General features: G+C 36.8%; 1 protein-coding gene across 4 annotated transcripts in view; it reads right to left on the reverse strand.

The window, feature by feature from the left end:
• STK3 (serine/threonine kinase 3) overlaps positions 1-20,437 on the reverse strand; it is a 314,180-nt gene that overhangs the window by 240,861 nt on the left and 52,882 nt on the right. For all 4 annotated transcript variants that reach the window (XR_012327279.1, XM_033842676.2, XM_019925072.3 and 1 more), the window contains exons 2-3: positions 17,727-17,807; positions 10,573-10,701 (exon numbers count right to left, since the gene is read on the reverse strand). Coding sequence is in view for 3 of the 4 variants with exons in the window: in XM_033842676.2 (XP_033698567.1) it covers positions 10,573-10,701; positions 17,727-17,807 (210 nt within the window). In the remaining variant the exon portion in view is untranslated. The remainder of the gene's footprint in view (positions 1-10,572; positions 10,702-17,726; positions 17,808-20,437) is intronic.

The raw sequence follows: 20,437 nt of genomic DNA on the forward strand, positions 1-20,437 counted from the left end.
AATACAAGGAAGCATAAAGTAGTACACAGCTTAAATACTACAAGAGCTCATAGGTAGAAGTGACCATGGCAGAGTCAACCTAGAGAACTTCGCAGAATCGGTGGAATTTGAATTATGGAAAAAAGGTTAAAACTTCAAGATATGGGTGTAGAAGAGAGATAAGAAGATTTGGAAAAGAGAAAGACCATGAGCAAAGGCAAGGGAAAAACCAAGAATGGCATGTTTATCATGAAAAGTGCCATCAGTGTTAAGATAAATAAGACATAGGAATCAAACAAGCAAAAAAGAACAATGAAAAATGGAAAGTACTATAAAAGACCACATAAAGAGACTACCAAAAGAAGTGATTAAGAGAGGACGGTTGGGGAAAGACTTCTCAGTAAAGCCTTTGCAATCTTAACTAAGTCTTGAAGGCAAGGGTAGAGCAGATTGGTTAGAGCTTAAGGGCTTAAACTAAAACAGGTAGCTACAGGGCTAGAATTCAATCCTGTTTTATCCCTACTGCTCCTCTTGCACAGACTTGCTTCAGTCTCCTTGTCATAGTTTTCTCCCCCATTCTAATCTATGCTCCATATACCTGACAAGTAACTTTCCTTTAAAACAAAAGTAAAGTAGGCTAATCATATTGCTCTCCTGATTAAAAAAAAGAAAAAGAAGCTCCAATGGCTCTCCACTACCAAAGGAAAAAAGACAGAACTGCTTCATATCACATACATGACTTTTCAAAGTCTACCTCTCTACCCACATCTCTCGTTACTCCCCATCTCACACCTTATATTTGCAGACAACACTCAACTTTGCTAGGTGTTGGGAATGGAAAGTATTATTAAGAGTTCATAAATATTCACTAAACCATTTAAAAGTGTTTGTTTACAAATGAATCTCATCTATAGAGCCAAAACTTCAACTTACGGGAAACATAAAAAAGCTTTCTTTACATACACTTCTTTGGGTTATGAGTGCCTGTGTAGAAACCTTTATAGGAAGTACTGCTCTTACACCTGGCTGTGCATCAGAATCACCTGTGGCCCAGACCACACACCTTGGACTTTCTAACTCAGCAGATGTTTTAAAACCTTTATAGGTGACTTTGATATACACCCACAGCTAAGATTAGCTCCAGAAGACAGATGACATATCCTTCAGGAAACTTCTTTAAATATTAATTTTCTTATTCAAAATTTTCAAAGGTGTTAAATTAGCAATGAGTTGAAGGTTATGTTCACTGAAAAGCACATAGAAAACGTATTTTACCTTACAATCTACACTAAGTAATCAACAATTCTAAGGGTAGGACTGGCAGCTCCTATGAAAATTAGAGATTCTAATCTGGGCAGCTACATAAAAGGGCAGCTCTAGCTCTCTTTAGGGGGTGAGTCAAGGCAACACCTTTGGGGAAAGGTAAAATTCTCTTCAAAAAATATTTTGTGGCCCATTCTAATACACAATCAAGCAAAGGTATCAAAGTCCAACAATTCTATATCATTAAAAATGGCCTCAATAATTTTAACCTAGAAAAATATTTAAGCAGATAGACCTAAACAGCCATCTTAAGGACACACACCCAAATACAGTTTCTATCAATCACTCAACATTCATTCACTGACCCGCTACTCAAGCCAAGCATTAGACCAGACAAACCAGACAGACACAATTCTGACTCTCCTCTAGCACATACCAGCAAGAGATACACAGGTATTAGAGAAGTAAATCCACAAGTAAATATAGTTAATAACTGTGGTAAGAAAAGAAGGAGGAGTGCTATGAGATAAACCGGCTGAGACTTTATTTTGCATTCATCATTTCTGCAAATAAAATTGTTCCTAGCTCATATGGAAGAATGGAATAGCACACATATTCCATCGTAGCCCCTGACTTGGGAAGCACTGGCGTATATGAAAAAACTTGGAATGTAGACATGGGTGAGCTTTAACAACAAAATATCCCCCCTCCGTTGGTGGCTGTGGATTACAAATGACATTTGGAAAAGAAAGAAATGCTTAAACCCCAAAGTTTATATGTAATATGGCCTACTACTGGTCATCCTCTGATATCTTCTGCATCAATACTTTAAAGCACTTATAACATCTTATAATTGCTTTGTCATTGACTTTTATCTGCCTCCCCTAGAAGAAAAGAAGCTCCATAAGGATAGGTGCCAATCTGCCTTGCTCTCCATTTTATCCTCAGTACCTCCCTTCTTGTATGCACAAACAAAAGGAATGAATAAGTAAACAAATTAACAGTCACAGAAAAATTAACAAAAGGGACCTAATTCAGGCCTCCCCAAAGGAATAACATTTAAACTAGAGTCAAAGGTTGGCTAGAAGTTAACCAGTTATAAAGAGCATTCAGGTACCAAGAACTGTCTGTACAAAGGCCCTGAGGAGAGAAAAAGAGCAAATCATTTTCAAGGGATCAGTATGCCTAGAATAAAGTGAGTGAAAAATGAGGTAGAACACAATGTAGCTGCAGATGGAGGCAGGAGCTGATAACGAAGGGCCTCAAAAACAAGGTAAGGAGATTGGGCTTCAACAGATACTCAAGAGAAGAATTTTAAGCAGAGGAATGACATGATCTAATTTATACTTTCAAGATTCCTCTGGCTACTGCTTCAAAGCTGGATTGTAGGAAAGCAAATATGGACACGGGTAGACCAGTTAGAAGGTTCTGTTGGTCTGTGTATGCAAGAGATTATATTAAGTGTATCTTTATTTTCTGTATTTGTGCTGCTTTGACATCTGGGACCTACTGACAAAGTCTCCACTGTTCCTCTCTCAGGGTTAGCTAATTCCTAGAGATAGCATCTGTGAGCGTACCTTTCACATGCAAACAAGCCAATCGGGAGTTTCATACTCTCAACTACCTCCAGGGCCACCATTTCCCAGCCTTAATCACCCCAGGGCCGTATACCAGACAACCAAGGACAGCCCCAGATCACAAAGAAATTATTTAATCTAGCCAATCCTAAACCTGTTTACTCAATTTCACCCATTCCTTCCCGCAGAAACCGCAATAATGGCTCTTGCCCACATTTCCCCCTCTCCCTCTGCCTCCTAACTGACCCTGGTGCTTCCCTGTATGGGTCCCCCTCTCTCACGCGCACCCTTCTCAGATCTGGAAGTATAACAAGCTATCTCCTGATATGCTGGTCTCATCATACCTGAATAATAATGAAACCTACATTTTAAAAAGCAGATCATGGCTTGGAGTAGAAAACAAATTCAAGAGATATTTTCAAGGTACACTCAACACAATTTGATTATGATATAAACTGACAAGTTAGAAGACAGTAAAAGCAAGTCTTCTACTGTGTTTTATCCACTGTGTCTCCCTTCAACTGCACACTGAATATAAATTTAAGACTGGCAAATTAAAGATTACAATCTAAAGCCAACACTTTGAAAACTTACAAACACAGAAATAAGCAGGGAGTTCAAGACCTGGGACTTCTAAGCCAGTCTGTTTCCACTGACACAGACGTTGTTCGTTCATAATTCATTCCTGTATCATATAAAAGTAATCAACAAACATTCACTGAACAACATACATAGCCTAGTGGCAGATGCTAGGGAGAAAAATTCGTAGACTTTAGCGACAAAGAATAAAAGGCAGTCCAGACAATGGGGAACCCATGAAGGAGTTTATGCAAGAAAATAATACAATTAAATAGCCTTTAAAGAGGATTATCCAGTGCAGGATTGTGAGGTGCCAAAAGGTGATAGTGTTCATACTAGCGGGCAAGTTAGGTAACCGTACAATTATTTAGATACACTAACATCTATTTTTTTAACCACACATTGATTATTAAAGGCTGGAGAGGAAGCAGGGAGAGCTTGCTTCAAAACACTAGCTCAGTGTTACTTTTAATTTTAAGCAACACAAAGTTTTAGTTCAGCCATAAGGCCTAGGAATCTTGACTAAGCCACCATATGCACTTACAGGACATATGAGAATCCAGCAATTCTATGTATTCTTGGCACAGTTAAATAGTTAAATATGAGTCTGAAAATTCCAGTGCGTGGAGGGACATGGAAGACGCAAGTCAAATTACAGCATACACCAGGAAGCAAAAGTGAAACATGATGCCTCAATAACTGGGGCAAAACTCATGAGGCACAGTCTACTCCCTTCCCCTGTGCCATTCCCTTACCTTTCATTCTCCTGTCCCATTCATTCCCTTTCCCCTATTTAACACCTTCAGCCCAATAAAACTACATAGCATGTTCCTCTCTTTTTTCTTTTTTTTCTTTTTTGGCTTCCTCTCATCTCATGCCTAATGTATCATACCCTTGCCATTCCTCTGTCTCCATTTCATATCCCCTCTAAACCCTTATTCTAACGGTCTTCCTCTAGTATCACAACTCAAAATAGTAGTATAAAAAGAGAAGTGAGGAAAAAACAGAGAAACCAGAGGGAAAAAAATAGAAAGAGCACTACAAACTTCCTTATGTATTTGTACCTTATATAGACACTACTGTGGTACAAGTTATTTGGACTGAATCATTGTTTAAGCTTCTTATAGAGATTCAGATGTTAATTTTTCCTGTCTAAAAGTTAATTAACATTTTTATGTTAACTTGAATTTCATCTTAATTGAAGAAAATCGTGTATTGCTAAAGGTATCTTTTAATAGACTTTGATTTTTTATGGCAGGTTTAGGTTCACAGCAAAACTGAGTGAAAGGTACAGAGCTTTCTCATATGCCCCCTGCGCCCACACGTGCACAGCCTGTCCGTGATCCACATCCCTACCAGACTGGGATGTTTGTTACAAGTGATGGATCTACACTGACACAACACTGTCACCCAATCCATACTCTACATTAGGATCCACTCTTGGTGTTGTACATTCTTTGGGTTTCAACTGTAGACACCATTACAGTATCATACAGAGTAATTTCACTGCTCTACCTATTCATCCCCCCCCACCTTCCTAACCCCAGGCAACCACTGATCTTTTTATTGTCTCTAACGTTTTGCCTTTTCCAGGATGTCATATGGTTGAAATCATACAGTATATGTAGCCTTTCCAGATCGTCCTCTTTCACTAGTAATATCCGTTTAAGTTCCCTCTATGTATTTTCATAGCTTGATAGCTCATTTCTTTTTAGTGCTGAATAATATTCCATTGTCTAGATGTACCACAGTTTATGCATCTACCTACTGAAGGACATCTTGGCTGGTTCTAAGGTTTTGGTAATTATGAATAAAACTGATATAAACATCCATGTGCAGTTATTTGTGTGGATGTAAGTTTTTAACTCCTTTGGGTAAATATCAAGGAGCCAGATTGCTGGGTCATATGGTTAAAAGTATGTTTAGTTTTGGAAAAAAACTGTCAAAAACTGACTTCTCCACTGGCAATATTATTATGCATTCCCACCAGCAATGAATCGAAGTTCCTGTTGCTCCACATCCTCACCAGCATTTGGTGTTATCAGTGTTCCAGATTTTGGGCATTCTAATAGGTGTGTAGTGGTATCTCATTGTTTTAATTTGCATTTCTCTGATGACATATGATGTGAAGCATCTTTTCATATGCTTATTTGCCATCTGTATATCTTCTCTCGTGAGGTGTCTGTTAAGGTTTTTGGCCCATTTTTTAATTGGGTTATTTGTATTCTTGTTGAGTTTTTTAAATTCTTTGTATATTTTGGATAACACTCCTTTATCAGATAAGTCTTTTGCAAATATTTTCTAAGGTGTATTTTTTAATGTTGCCATTATAAGCATGAGATAATTAAAATACTAAAGAAATGGCTATTTTTCATTACATACGTTTCATTAACATCCTTCTACCATCTTAATAGTGTTCTAAACTTAATAGGGGTAGTACAGTGTTTTCACAAAGGCAACGTAAATATTCTCCTATGAAAACTGAATTGTTTCCAATATAATTCTAAATCACAGCAGTTTATTTCTTGGCCCACCCAAAAACAAATACATAGAGATGAACTGATAAAAACTGCCAAAGCTAATCACAAATCCTTCAGTATGGTGAGTTTCAATTTTATTTACTTATTTTTTTCATCAGAAACAGTGTTCAAATGGAATCTCACCCAGAAACATCAGCAAACAGAACACATGGGACAGGGGCTGCTCTGGCAGAAAGAAGCCTCTGAGCAAACAAGCTAGAAATGCGCTATTCCTACCACATGGACCGCCTCTCCTCTTTGCGTAGTAAATCTAAGTCATCCTTTAGAACTCAGCTTGGGTATGATCTCCCTGAGGAAGCTTTCCCTGAATCCCCAATAGTGAGGCATTACATACGTCTTGCAACCCATACAGTTCCCCATATTTACCCCATCAGAGGTCTTATCACACTATACTGAAACAGCCTGTCCATTCATCTGTCTTGCCCATCTGACTGAAAGTCCTTCCGAAGTCTGGCTCATTCATTATTATATCTCTTATGCGCAGCACGTAAGGGCTACCAGCAGGAGTAGGTACTCAATGTATTAATTGAATAAATTGATTTACATAATATATTTAATTTATATTATATACATATATAAATAAAATAAATTAGGTGAATAATTGTGTGCCCTGATGCATGCATTAACAAAACATTTCTCTTGGTTTAGATATGAGAAATTCCTTCTCTAGAGTGTCAGTACTAGGAATGTAGAAGCTGTGTCAGTTGTAGTTCCCTTATATCCACATGACCTGGCACATAGTATTCAAAAGTAATGCTGACCAGCTCTTGCCTCCATCTCTAGCACTGCCTTGAGAATGAGTACTTTACTTTGAACTGTTGGAATCATTGTATAGACATTGCTTTCTTCAGCACTGGCCCTGGAGTCAGCAAATGTGGGTCCTCACAGTATCCTAGTCATTAACTAGCTATGATCTAGGACAATTCATGTAAAATCTCTACGTCTCATTTTCTGTACCCATAAAATAGTTCTTAATTATGCTTTAGCACCAGAAGTCTTTTCTCAAATAAAATTTTAGAATGAGCTCCAACATAGAAAAAAAGATAAAAGCAAGGGCTAAGTTTCTCACTCTGCTCAATTCTTCACTGTTTGAGGAAAATACCCCTAGAAGCACCTCCTTAGAGCAGAGTACATTTGAAAAACTCTAAACTAAAGTACACCTACAGTTGGGACTTCCCTGGTGGTCCAGTGGTTAACACTCCATGCGTCCACTGCAGAGGGCACGGGTTCGGTCCCTGGTCAGGGAAGATCCCACATGCCGCAGGGTGAGGCCAAAAAATAAAAAATTAATTAAAAAATTAAAAAAAAATAAAGTACATCTACAGAAGTCTAGTCTACAACCAATATTCTATGATTTAAACATTCAACAAATACTTACTGAATGCCTACTCTGTGCCAAGCATTGGACTAGACACAGAAGATTCAACAATAAACAATGCAGATGGGTTCCCTCAAATATTTACGCCAAAATGCAGTATTGAACACATTTAGTACTCACTAAAATGAACAAAAAAATTAAAACACCCTCTCGTCTCTTTTTAGAGTGTAGAAAGCAAGACAATTTGCCAATTGCCCAAATAGCTGCATAGACTTAAGAAAATATATCAATTTCAGAAATACAAATTTCATTTTCTCTAACCAAAATTCCACTGTTTTATGTCGGAATTTTTCAATTTGTACTGTTTTCTTCCAAATCATTTTTATGCCAGTTCTCATTAACACATCTGCATTGACACAAGTAAGTAGTGGCTAAAAATGTAATGCTTGTTCCTGCCATTTCCCAGTTTTTCACTTACCTTATCTTTTAGCACTTTTAGGATCTTTTAACCAACCAATTTTGTTTTTTGATCCTTCACTATTTCCTGAGTTCAGTATGAATATAAAAGTGAAATCTAGAAGACAGGTTCCATTTTTTTATCAATATTTGTTTTACCATTTCATTCAACAAATATTTGAGAAGCACTTACTATGTACAAGGCATTCTGCTACAAAGTGGTACAAAATTTCTAGAATTTATTCACGTTTTCTACCCCTTTAATTCACTACTTTTCTTTCCCCTTAGTAGTTTCAAGTACATAACAAGAACAACGATCAGATTTCCCTAGGGTCCCCTCAACCGACAATGCTCTTTCACATACTCCTTATCCATACCTTATTTATTCACATTCGTTTAACAAAAAGTACAGTGCTAGGCATTGTGATGTATGCTAAGAAATATGATTCCTTCTCTCAAGGAGTGAAGAAAGGATAAAGATAGTGAAGACATTTCAGAAGGAGACTCTACAAGAATTAGTGTCATCAGAGGTATCAGAAAAAGAAACAGATGAATTCTCAGTTTCGTTGTTGAAAGACTAAGTACATGATGATGCTATTAACAAAACAGGAATTTGAAAGGCTTATCTGCAACAATTAAAAATTTGGTTTTAGAATGTTAAATGTAAAGTTGCTTCTGGATATTCCAGTTGAGTCATCCAGGCAGAAATTAGTAATACCTGTCAATACATGAGCAGACACTATGTTGCAGGATCCAAGGGCACTTAGTAAGTCATAATCCCAAACTCAAAGAATTAAAGAGTCAGGTGACAAAGAATACAAATAAACAGGTGCTTAAAAGAGAAACTCAGGTAAGAGAGAAGCCTGGAAGCATAAGCACTGGCCAGATCATGAAGGCCCTTGAATGCCATCCTTAGGAGACAGGATCTAGCTAAGCAATGGGGAGCCACTTCAGGGTTTTAAACAGAGAATGGCTTGATTAGGTTTGCATTTTAGAAAGAACACTCTAGCTTCAGGGAAAAAAATGGGTTGGAGTAGGCAAAAATGAAAGACAAAGTGAACACACAGGAAGCTGTTGCAGAAATCTGAGGAAGAACTGATGGGTACCAAGATGCACAAAGGTTAGGAGATGTATAATGGGTAGTATCTGAGACACCGTGCCCTTCCTAGAACACACTCAATTAAAACCTCTAAAGCACAACATTAGTACCTGAACTATTTTTAACCATTATAATAAAATAATAATAGCAACATGCAAATATTAAGCACCTGAAGAGCCCAGCACTACACTATGCTCAATCTTTCCTTATCTACATCAAACTATGGGAACCACATTCTTATCAAGTTACCAAATTAATAGAGGTCTGGAAAAACTCTGCAATTATATATTTTGACCTGGGAGCTGAGGAATGTATTATTTCTTCTATAACCACTTGAATTTCCAGTTATATAGCCTTCATGGAAAATATGTAATATAATCTAAATATACAGCACCACAATAAAGAAGAGCAAAACTGAACAGACCCAAGCAACAAAGTTCCTCGAGGACAATTCAGTCGCTTCATTAGCCAAAGAGCTTACAGTATATGTATCTTACATACCGTTGGAAAAGGAAGTTTTCCATAGATCTCTTACTAATAGGGCCCTGATTTGATTAGGGATGACAATGTGTCCAGACTCCCCTACGTTCGCCAGCTCTAAGTCACTGTGTGACTCAATTCTGATGAATAAAATATAAACTGAGGGTTTCTGGGAAAGCCCTTTCCCACTTCTTCTCTTCTTCCTCCTGTCTGGAATGTAGACAAAATGCTGGAGCTGGAGCAGCTCTCTTGCAACCATGAGATAATAAGCATGAGAACAAAGACCACATGTTAAGGATGGCACAGTGTAAGAAAAAGCCTATCACAGTTGTTACTTCGTTGCTGCTATATTAAGCCTATCTCTAGACCTTTTATAAAGGGAGAATAATAAATCCCTCTTTGATTAAATAACTACAGGCCTAACACAGTCCTAATTTATACACTCTGCATCCCTTATAAAGGCCAGGCTACTTACTAGGGTATATAAGATACTTCATTATCAGCTCCATTTACCTATCCAAACTCATTTCATATCACTCTGTCTCTTACTTTCCACTGCAGTAATTCTAAACCTTGTCAGAACAGCACATAACAGTGAGCTGTTTTTCACCTTTCTACCTTTAATTCTCTTTACAGTCTCTCATCCCTCTATTTCCTCACCAAATTTACTCTTCCTCTGCATTCCAGACTTCCTGACTCCTGGCTGAGGTAGGTGCCCTGCCTCTTGTTCTCAGATCTCCTCATGTACCAGTCAGTATAATGACTGTGCTGACTACAGCTATTTGCTTAAGTATCTGTCTTCCCAACTAGATTACCAGCCCCTCAAGAAGAAAAACAATGTCTTAGTTCCCTTGATATTCCTAGACCCTGGCACAGTACCTGGCCCACTAGGGATGCTCAGTAAATGTCTGTTAAATAAATTAGAGTTACATAAGACATGACTGCTTTTAATTAGTAAAAACAATTAAATCAAAAGGATGGTTAAATGACTTTTCCTTAACATCAAAAACTAATTCTCACCCATAAATTTTCCCTGAAAATGAAAAAAGGGCTTGAGTATTTTCTTTCACCACATTTGCTTTATAATATCATTTGTGCTTTAGAGCTGAAAGTCCTAAAGACAACCCTACAAAGCTATTCTCATCTTCCTTGAAACATTAGTCTCCCTTCCGATGGGAAGGCAGAAGAGAAAACTAAACAAATGACCAAAGAACACATTTTATTATACATTATTAGCAAAACTTATCAAAATGAAAGTAAAGAAATAAAATCTCTACATACCTGTCACATTGCTGCATTATGGAAATTTCTTTGATTATTTCCTGAAGATCTGACTCAACAGGTACTTGTTTAATTGCCACAACTTGACCAGATTCCTTATGTATTGCTTTAAACACACTTCCGTAAGACCTAAAAGAAACCAAGACATTTCTTTATTTTTCCCCTTTCAAACATCATAACTATTAGAAAAAAATGGTCTATTATGAGTTTTTACATGTAGTCTTTTCTTTTTTTATTTTTCTTAAATTTTTATTGGACTATAGTTGATTTACAATGTTGTGTTAGTTTCAGGTGTACAGCAAAGTGAATCAGCTATATATATACATACATACACTCTTTTTTAGATTCTTTTCCTATATAGGCCATTACAGAGTACTGAGTAGAGTTCCCCGTGCTATACAGTAGGTCCTTATTAGTTATCTATTTTATATATAGTATCCATGTAGTGTTTTCTAATTTAAAATACTACTTAATGGTGACAAATCAAAGTAAACAAATTAAAAAAGTGAATTATATCTTAGCTTTTTTTTTTTTTTTTCCTGCGGTACACAGGCCTCTCACTGTTGTGGCCTCTCCCGTTGCGGAGCACAGGCTCCGGGCGCGCAGGCTCAGCGGCCATGGCTCACGGGCCCAGCCGCTCCGCGGCATGTGGGATCTTCCCGGACCGGGGCACGAACCTGTGTCCGCTACATCGGCAGACGGACTCTCAACCACTGCGCCACCAGGGAAGCCCTATATCTTAGCTTTAATGTTTCAATTATAGACTTAAAATTCACTAAAATCATCAAATTAATAGAAAAAGATTTGCTGATTTTCTTATGAATGAAAGAAATAGACTTACGGTTTGTCAACTCAAACAAATGCAGCGTTAAGAAGATACATAAGTAGAAGTTAAAGGAATGAAATACAGAATAAAAACAGCCAAAGTCTCATGTTAGAAGAAAAGGCTGATCTCATCTTCAACAAAATCATCCCCAAAATATCAAAGTACAATGTCTGTTCAGACTGCTTAAGAGCAACTGAAATCTTCAGCTGGAGACCACACAACACCAAAGTTAGAGAAGCAGGAAATCTGGTCCCCGCCAAGTCACAGATCCAAGGTCTCTCAAATGTTCCTTTCACTATCTTCTTCTCCTCAAGAGCAAGACCACACACGCACAGACAAATAAAATGAGTAACAGGATCTAATGGCCACTTGCTCAAAAACTGTCTCTGCTACAACTCTTGAAACATTGCCAATAAATATTTACGTGTCTTAAAAAGCAAGAACAATGAGAGAGGGAAGCCATTTGTATTTTGCGATGAATTAGAAGATAAGGTAAAAACTGCTATCACTTACTAAATTCTTATTGTACGTCAGGTACTATGCTTGATGTTTTACAAGCATTATCAAATTCAACCCTCTCAATTGTGAGGTAAAATACTATTACAGCCATTTTAAAAGATGAGGAAATAGAGACTCAGATACCAGTGACCAGCAAGGCCAGAATTCAAACATATTCTGACTCCAAAGATCATGTTTTCCTTACTACATTATTTCTACAGAAGAGAAAGAAGAGCAAGCCGTTAGAGACATGGAATGTTTCCTAATATTAGGAAGCTATGCAGAATCATTTCAAATATACAATCTTTTAAAATAAGTGAAAAATGAGTGACAAAGCAGTTACTTTAACAAAATGAATTGCATTCTATCCTCTGTTTCTTTGGGCTTTCTGAAGTAATTTAATTTAGTTTGATACCCAAAGTCACCTTTGGGTTTTTGTGTGTGTGTGTGTGTGTGTGTGTGTGTGCGCGCGCGTGTGTGTATAGTCCTAATTTACACACACACATACACACACACACACACACACACACAGGTAAACCCCACTTTTCAAAAGTTCACCTTACGCCCCTTCGCTTTTACAAAACACCTGGATTAGTACCTGTTTCGCTAACCAGAAGAAATTCGAAGAAGATTTACCCTTTTACAAAAAAAGGTGAAAAACAAAAACAGCACTCAACATGTGTTTTTGCAGGAGCCATCACAGAAGGAGAAAGTACCATGAACAGCAAGAGTGGCACCGCCACGCTCATTCCCTGGAAACTACACTCAGCATCTCAGCATCACACTGCCTGAGCTTTGAACTGGGTCTGTGAGCATCTGTGCTTTATCTCAGTTTATTCTGTGTATCCATTAGCAAGACGTGTCATAAGGTAACTGCTTGTTTGCTTTACAACATTTCAACTTACGAAAGGTTTCATAGGAACGCTCTTTCAGAGAGCAGGGGAAATCTGCATCTCCCCTTAGAAGCCATAACTGTGTGTGTGTGTGTATGTATGTGTGTGTATATACGTGTGTGTATACATATTTTTTTTTTCCCTCAAAAGCTAATCTAGAATTCAGTGCTAGATTATCTACTGTCAGTTAAGCAACGCCATCAGTCCCTTCTAAGGTCTTCTTGTCACTACAAAGGAGGAAAACTGGGAACCACATTTCCCAATTTCCCTTCCCTGAATGGATCCCAGTTAAGAGTTTGACAATGCATGAAATCTAAATGGCAAAAAGTTGAGGAGAAACTATCATTCTCCAAATTTAGCTGAAGCAGACGCATTAGCAGATGTAAGATACACAGTGGCTTCTTGCTGAGCTTTTTGATAATCAAGATGCTGCTGCTGCAGACTAAGATAGTTGGTGGGAGCTTCTCAAAGATTCTTAAGGATTCCAGCAGATCCCAAGTGAGCTTTCTAAGAAACACCACTTGAGTACTCCAGGCCGAGATCTTCAGCACTGGCTTCTCTGACCTTCAGTGACAAAGTCCATAACCTTTGCATCCCTGGCCCTTCCGCAAGTCATTTGAGCCCTAAATTTCATAATAAACTCTTTAAACCCAGAGTACACAGAGTAGCCTTTCTTTTCCTAACCATGTCCTGCTACCAATAGTTTTGCAGAAGGAAATGGTTCTAAGGGAAGGAATCTTAAAGATGGGAATCTTGGACTCGTTTTTTCTTAGATTTGAATACAGTGATGGCTTCAAAACAAGTGACAAACAGAACATTGATAGCCTATGGTATTTAGGGGCAAAACAATTATTTAAATTACTATCCTTAGTTGCCTGGAGTCTAGGCAAAGCTTTAGAAGACCATGTATCAATTGAATGTCACAGTGAAAATAAGGGTACAAAGACTGCAGAATGGAATGGCTGCTCCTGCCTACACTGGAAAAGTCATAAAACAATTATAACAAGCTCAGGGCTTAAATTGCCAGCCCAAGACTGAGAGACCCAGAAAACTTCTGAATGCTCCAAAAGAAAGTCATAGTTTTTATATGCCCAGGACTGAGACTTCTGAAACCCAAACTTGAAGTCTAATCTTGCTGGAAGCTGAATTACATTGCAAACTGAATTCACAACATCACCAGGACTACTACGCTAAAGTTAGGTGTTTAACTGTAAAGAAAGGTACCCAGAGAATTGGTATTGGGATATTAACGTAGATTGTTATTAATCTGAATACCTGAAACCCCAACCACTACCAAGTCTCCCTTGTCAGCAAAAGCAACCCTGTCCCCTAGTCTGAGAAAATTAACCTCATGATGCCTGAAGACTCTATAAGACCTTACTTGAGGGAACTGCCTTTCAGGGAAATGCAGATCCTTTCCCAGACCAGCTCTCATTGTTCCAGACCTATAATTACACTCAAATTGCCACAGACACCAGAGGAATGAATACAAAATCTGACTCAAGAGTACCTACTAGTCACACCAAAAGAGGTGTATGATTTTGTCAGTTTTTATTAGCAGAACCCTAAAGAATATGTGTGGGAAGGAATTCTAAGATTTCCAGGGAGAAAGGAATTTACTTCTTACAAACAGTTGAGAGTGTCCCTAACAGTCTGCTCAGCTAGTTAACTAAAACCCAGACTCAACAATGGCCCACATTAAGTGAGATGCCAGGGATCCTCACTACACATCAGAGGAAGGAGATCAAAGGCTCAAGTAGATGGAATACTAGAATAGATATCTCACCATGTGACCTGCTGGCCCACCCTCTAAGTATGCTCACTGAGAGAGTCTAGAGAATACTCCCTTTACTAGTGTCACTGAAAGCTGTATAGTGCAATGCAGGTCAGAGGTAACAGAGATGCCAACACTGAAGTAAGTTCCCTAAATTTAATGGATGTTGGAATCCATTAAGAAGTAAAGTGGCAATGTCTTTCCATCTGAGAAAAGGTGGGCATGGTAATCATAATGGGTAGCAAAGTAAGGCTGAACTACAGTTTTCTTTTTTCATACATCTAGATTTTTTTTTTTTTTTTTTTTTTTTTGCGGTACGCGGGCCTCTCACTGTGGTGGCCTCTCCCGCTGCGGAGCACGGGCTCCGGATGTGCAGGCTCAGCGGCCATGGCTCACGGGCCCAGCCGCTCCGCAGCATGTGGGATCCTCCCGGACTGGGACACGAACCCGCGTCCCCTGCATCAGCAGGCGGACTCTCAACCACTGCGCCACCAGGGAAGCCCCATACATCTAGATTTTGATTAAAGTTATGCTGGCTTCATAAAAATAACTGCAATTCTTTGTCCCTTAATGACTGGATAAAACTTAGCTGGTACTTTTTTTTTTTTTTTAGTAAAATTAACATTTTAAAGTGTACAATTCAACGGCATTTATTGCATTCACAATGTTGTGTAATCCTTACCACCTCTATCTAGTTCCAAATCATTTGGAATCTGCTTTCTGTCTCTATGGATTTGTCCATTCTGGATACCTCATATAAATGGAATCATATGTGACTTTTTGTATCTGGCTTCTTTCACTGAATATATGATTCAAGGTTCATCCATACTGAGGCATGTATCAGTACTTCATTCTTTTTAATAGCTATATAATATTCCACTGTACAGATATATCACATTTTGTTTATCCATTCATCAAGTGATGGACATCCCCACATTTGGCTATTGTGAATACTGCTGCCATGAGCTGGTATCTTTTTTTTTTCTTTAAAACATCTTTAGGACTGTAATTGCTTTACAATGATGTGTTTGTTTCTGCTATATAACAAAGTGAATCAGCTATATGTGTACACATATCATGAGCTGGTATCTTTTTCTTTTTTTTTTTGAGGGTTTTTTTTTTTTAGTTTATTATTTATTTTTATTTTTGACTGTGTTGGGTCTTCGTTTCTGTGCAAGGGCTTTCTCTAGTTGTGGCAAGCGGGGGCCACTCTTCATTGCGGTGTGCAGGCCTCTCACTGTCGTGGCCTCTCTTGTTGCGGAGCACAGGCTCCAGACGCACAGGCTCAGTAGTTGTGGCTCACGGGCCTAGTTGCTCTGCGGCATGTGGGATCTTCCCAGACCAGGGCTCGAACCCGTGTCCCCTGCATTAGCAGGCAGATTCTCAACCACTGCACCACCAGGGAAGCCCTGGTATCTTTTTAATTAATAGATATTTAACTGCCTTTCCATCTTTTCTATGGTAATTGATATATCTAAGTTTAAACTTCTTTGGGAGTCAATTCACACAATTCATATTTTGTTATGGAATCATCTACTTCTAGATTTTCCAATGAGTTTTCATAAAGCAGCATTTAGTAGTCTTTTAATTCTTCAAATCGTTTCTTTATTATTGCTTGTATCTTCTTTCTTATTCCAAATCTTCAATTATTTTTGCTCTTTTTTCTTTAGTCAAAGTCAGAACTAGGTTTAACTACTTTAATGACCTGTTCAAAGAAGTATATTTTATATACATGTATTATTTCTAATTTTTTTACTTTCTATTTCATCAATTTCAGCTTTTTAGTTCATGAATTCTCTATTTCTAGTTTCTTCTGGTACATTTTATTATTTTTCTCAGTTCTTTAAATAAGCACTAAGTTATTTTATTTATTTATTTACTTACTTACTTACTTACTTTTTGGTCTTTCTTCTTTAGTAGTAAAGAAATTTAAAACTAAATATGGTCACCTAATTACAGCTTTGCTGGATTCCATAAATATTAGTATGATTTGTTCTCTATTTCACTGTTTTCTAGATAATTTGCAATTTCCTCTTCATAGGTTACCTCAGATTATCTTTCTTAATTTCCAGTAAGTGTGGGTTTTATCATATTGTTAATTATTTAGTTCTAATTTTAGTAGACTATAATTAGAAATGTAACCTGAAAAATCCCTTTTTTTAGAATTTGTTGGGGTTTTTTTGTTAGTTTTTTTTCATCAGTGGTCCATGAATATACTAAAAAATGGGGGTGGGGGGAGGCAAGAATAGTTATATCAGTGTAAGTATAAATACATACCATATATATGGTGTGTGTGTATATATATATATATATATACACACACATATACATAATCAAGCTTGTTGATTATAATACTTAATCCCTTTAAGTTCTTTCTCTTTTTTCCTTATTCTGTCCAATTCAGAAAAAGATATATTAAAATCTCTCACATGAATATATTTTTATTAGATTCCCCTAATGTTTCTAATAGCTTTGCTTCAGAAATTTAACTGTCACGGCGACTGACACATATATGTTTCATTATAAGCTGTCTTTTATATCATTACCTAATATCCCTCTTTATTCTTCATTTGAATATTAACCCCTCTTTACTCACTTAAGATCTTTTAACTTTAATTTACCTGATATAAATATTGCCACTCCTGCTTTCTTTTTTGTTTTTTTGGTGTGATTAGTTCTTATCTGATATCTCTAATAGGAAATACCACTATATATCTACGCTTTGTATTACATGGGCATCTTATAAACAGCATATAGCTAGGTTTTGCATTTTAATTAGCCCTAATAATTTGTCTATGAGAGAACTGACATTTAGTGAAAAATGTATTTCACTTTATTCCTTCCAACTTACATTTAGCTTACTACTTTATATTTTTGTTTTCTCTATTTCTTTTTCCCTATTCTTGCTAATCTAAGCTGTTTTAATTGTGTTTTGTGCCTTTTATTATCCTGGAAGTTCTCCTGTACTTTCAGCTTTTCACTATGGAGTATGATGTTAGCTTGGGTTTGTCACATACGGCCCTTCACTATGTTCAGGTACATTCCCTCTATACTCTTACTACTCAATTCAATCAAATATACTCTAGTGAAAGACTAATCTTACACGGTATTTTATAACTGTTCTGTCATTATCTAAATGTTACTTTCATGTTTTTGTACTTACCCTTCTCCCAGTTTCTCTAGTACATCAAAAACTTCTTCAGGCTGCTTAGTCAAACTGTCTTCACTCAGCTTTTTTAGCTTACTGATGAGAAAAAGAACAGAAAAAATATTTTCCTTAACATCTTTCATAAATTTTTTAATTTTACTTTTAAGAGACAATATACTCAAATGGTTCAAAAATCAATCAATATAAAAAAGTATACAGTATATAGTCTCCTTCCAACCCCTGTTCTTAATCTTCCCAGAAACACCTCAAAGAATAAGCACTTTTATTTGCTTCTTGTGAAACCTTTATACAAATATGAATATATATTTTTATTTCTCCCCCTTTTAACACACAATATAGCATTTTATACACAATGTTTTTTATCCACACTGTTATATATTTTGATATTTTTACTTGACAACATAAAATCCATGTTGGAGATCTCTACAACATAAATACATAGAAAGCATCCTCATTCTTTTCTTTTTTACATCTACATCCTATTCTGTTGCAAAGATGTAGTATCTCTTACTCTCCGATCCTTTACTTATGGATATCTAGGTTCCCTTTTGCTAATATAAACAACACTGCAATAAATAAGCTTATACATAAGTCAACTCACACACGTGCCAGCATATCTTTAAGATAAATTCCCAGAAGCAAAACTGCGAGGTCAAGGGAATATATAAACACACACAAATATAGAAGTATATATATTGATAAATAAGCACATATACTGTAAGTATAACCATATGTCATAATATAAATTTAATAACATAAGATCACTATTATAATAACTATATAGTAATTATTAAAATTTTTGATTGATTATATTATGGTATATTTTATCTACTATAATTGTATGTGATATTAATATATATGTATATTAATAGATATTAAAAAACTGCCCACCAGGGGGCTTATACAAATTTAATCTCCTACCAGTAATATATGAGAGAGCATCTTTTCCCACAATTCCACCTACATAGTATTGAACCAAATATTTCAGCCAATACATTAGGTGAAAACTTGTAACTCAGAGAAGATTTATTTTGCATTTCTCTTACTATGAGTAAAGTTGAGCATCTTTTAATATAATATAAAACAAATCATCTATTCATGTTCTTTGCTCACTTTTCTCCTGGGTTTTTGGTCCTTTTCTTATCTGTATACAAGGAAAACTGGCTTTCATTTAGGTTGTACATATTTTCACTTGTATTGACTTCACTTAAGAGTTTTTAGTTTTATGGTCTACTTGACTATTTGCCATAGAGAAATATCTTTTTATTTTGTTTTTTTTTAAGTTATCCATAGTATGGCATGTGCAGACATATCTAGAAGCAAGAAATGAGAGGCATTATACATGGTATGTCTGAAAGACCAAAAATAATTCGCTATGAATAAAGTATCATGTATAAAGGACCAAAAATAATTCAGAAAGAATAAAGTAAAAGTGGCCAGGATGTATTAAAAAGGGTCAGGTTAAAAAGAGTCTTGTAAGCCATGTTAGGAGCTCTATTTTAAAAAGATCACTTCCCCTGTAATCCAGAGGAAGGACATGCAGTAAGCAACAGTAGAGAAGGGAAACCAGTAGGGGATTATTCAAAATATGTATGCAGAGAATATAGCAGTGGCAGTAAGAATGGAGAGAGGATAAGTTAATCAAGATATTAAAGAGGCACAGTCAACAGCAAGTGGTTTTGATTAAATATGGGATGATGCTAGAAAGAGAGGAGTTGAGCATGTCTCTTAATAAGCCTTTGGCTTAAGCTAATGACTAGATGGCAATGTTATTTACTAAGCTAAAGAACACCAGAAAAAAGTCTGGAGGGGAATAAGATGGGTTTAACTCCTCTCATCCAAATGCAGATTTCCAGCAACCAACTGTATATATGAATACCAGCAGAGATCTGAGTTGGCAATGTCATTTTTGGTGTCACCAGCACACAGATGAAGCCTGAAGACTTGAGAAGGGATAAAATCATCAGGAAAATGTTTAAGAAGACGTAAGGGTCAAGAAGACATCCCAGGAAAACATCAATATTTAGTAAATGAGGTCATGAAGGACAAGAAAGTAGTACTTGACCATTTTCAAATGCTACTGAAAGTTCAAACAACTTAAAGATTTAAAAGTGTCCATTACAGGATTTCCACTTCTGACTGCAAGGAAGTAAGAGGATCCAGAATTATCTGGCTGCTGTAAACAACTAAAAAACTCAGAAAAATATAGGAAGCAACTATTTTCAGACATGAGTATCAGATATTTCAGGACAGAGATCCATGAGAAAAGGGAAAGAAATAAGATAAGCCCTACTATCACCCAAGCTTTAGATCTATAGGTTATGTCCAAAATGTAGCACAGGGAGAAGGGAACCCAACAGAGCCAAGCAATTTTGCTGAGTTAAAGAAACAAAGATGGGAGTTTGGGGAGGCAAGGCAAATAAAATGTGCATTACAGAATACCTGTGAGAAAAGAGCTATACAGAGAAACAGGTCCATCAATCTACCTAAGAGCTCCCTTGACTATTTAGCTGAATGCCAACCTGTACATGCTTACAAAAACACTCTACAAAACCCAACAAAATCAATTTCCTAGGAGAAAAAAACGACCAGGGAGTTTTAAAAAGAACAACTCCCAGAGGTCACACAAGGCTGAGAATCTTTCCCACTGTCAACAGTTAAGTGAACTCGTAGAATACAAAGGACATTCAGTAGACATCCCAGAA

The sequence above is a fragment of the Tursiops truncatus genome, chromosome 17 (genome assembly GCF_011762595.2).
Source record: "Tursiops truncatus isolate mTurTru1 chromosome 17, mTurTru1.mat.Y, whole genome shotgun sequence".
NCBI classification, from domain to species: domain Eukaryota; kingdom Metazoa; phylum Chordata; class Mammalia; order Artiodactyla; family Delphinidae; genus Tursiops; species Tursiops truncatus.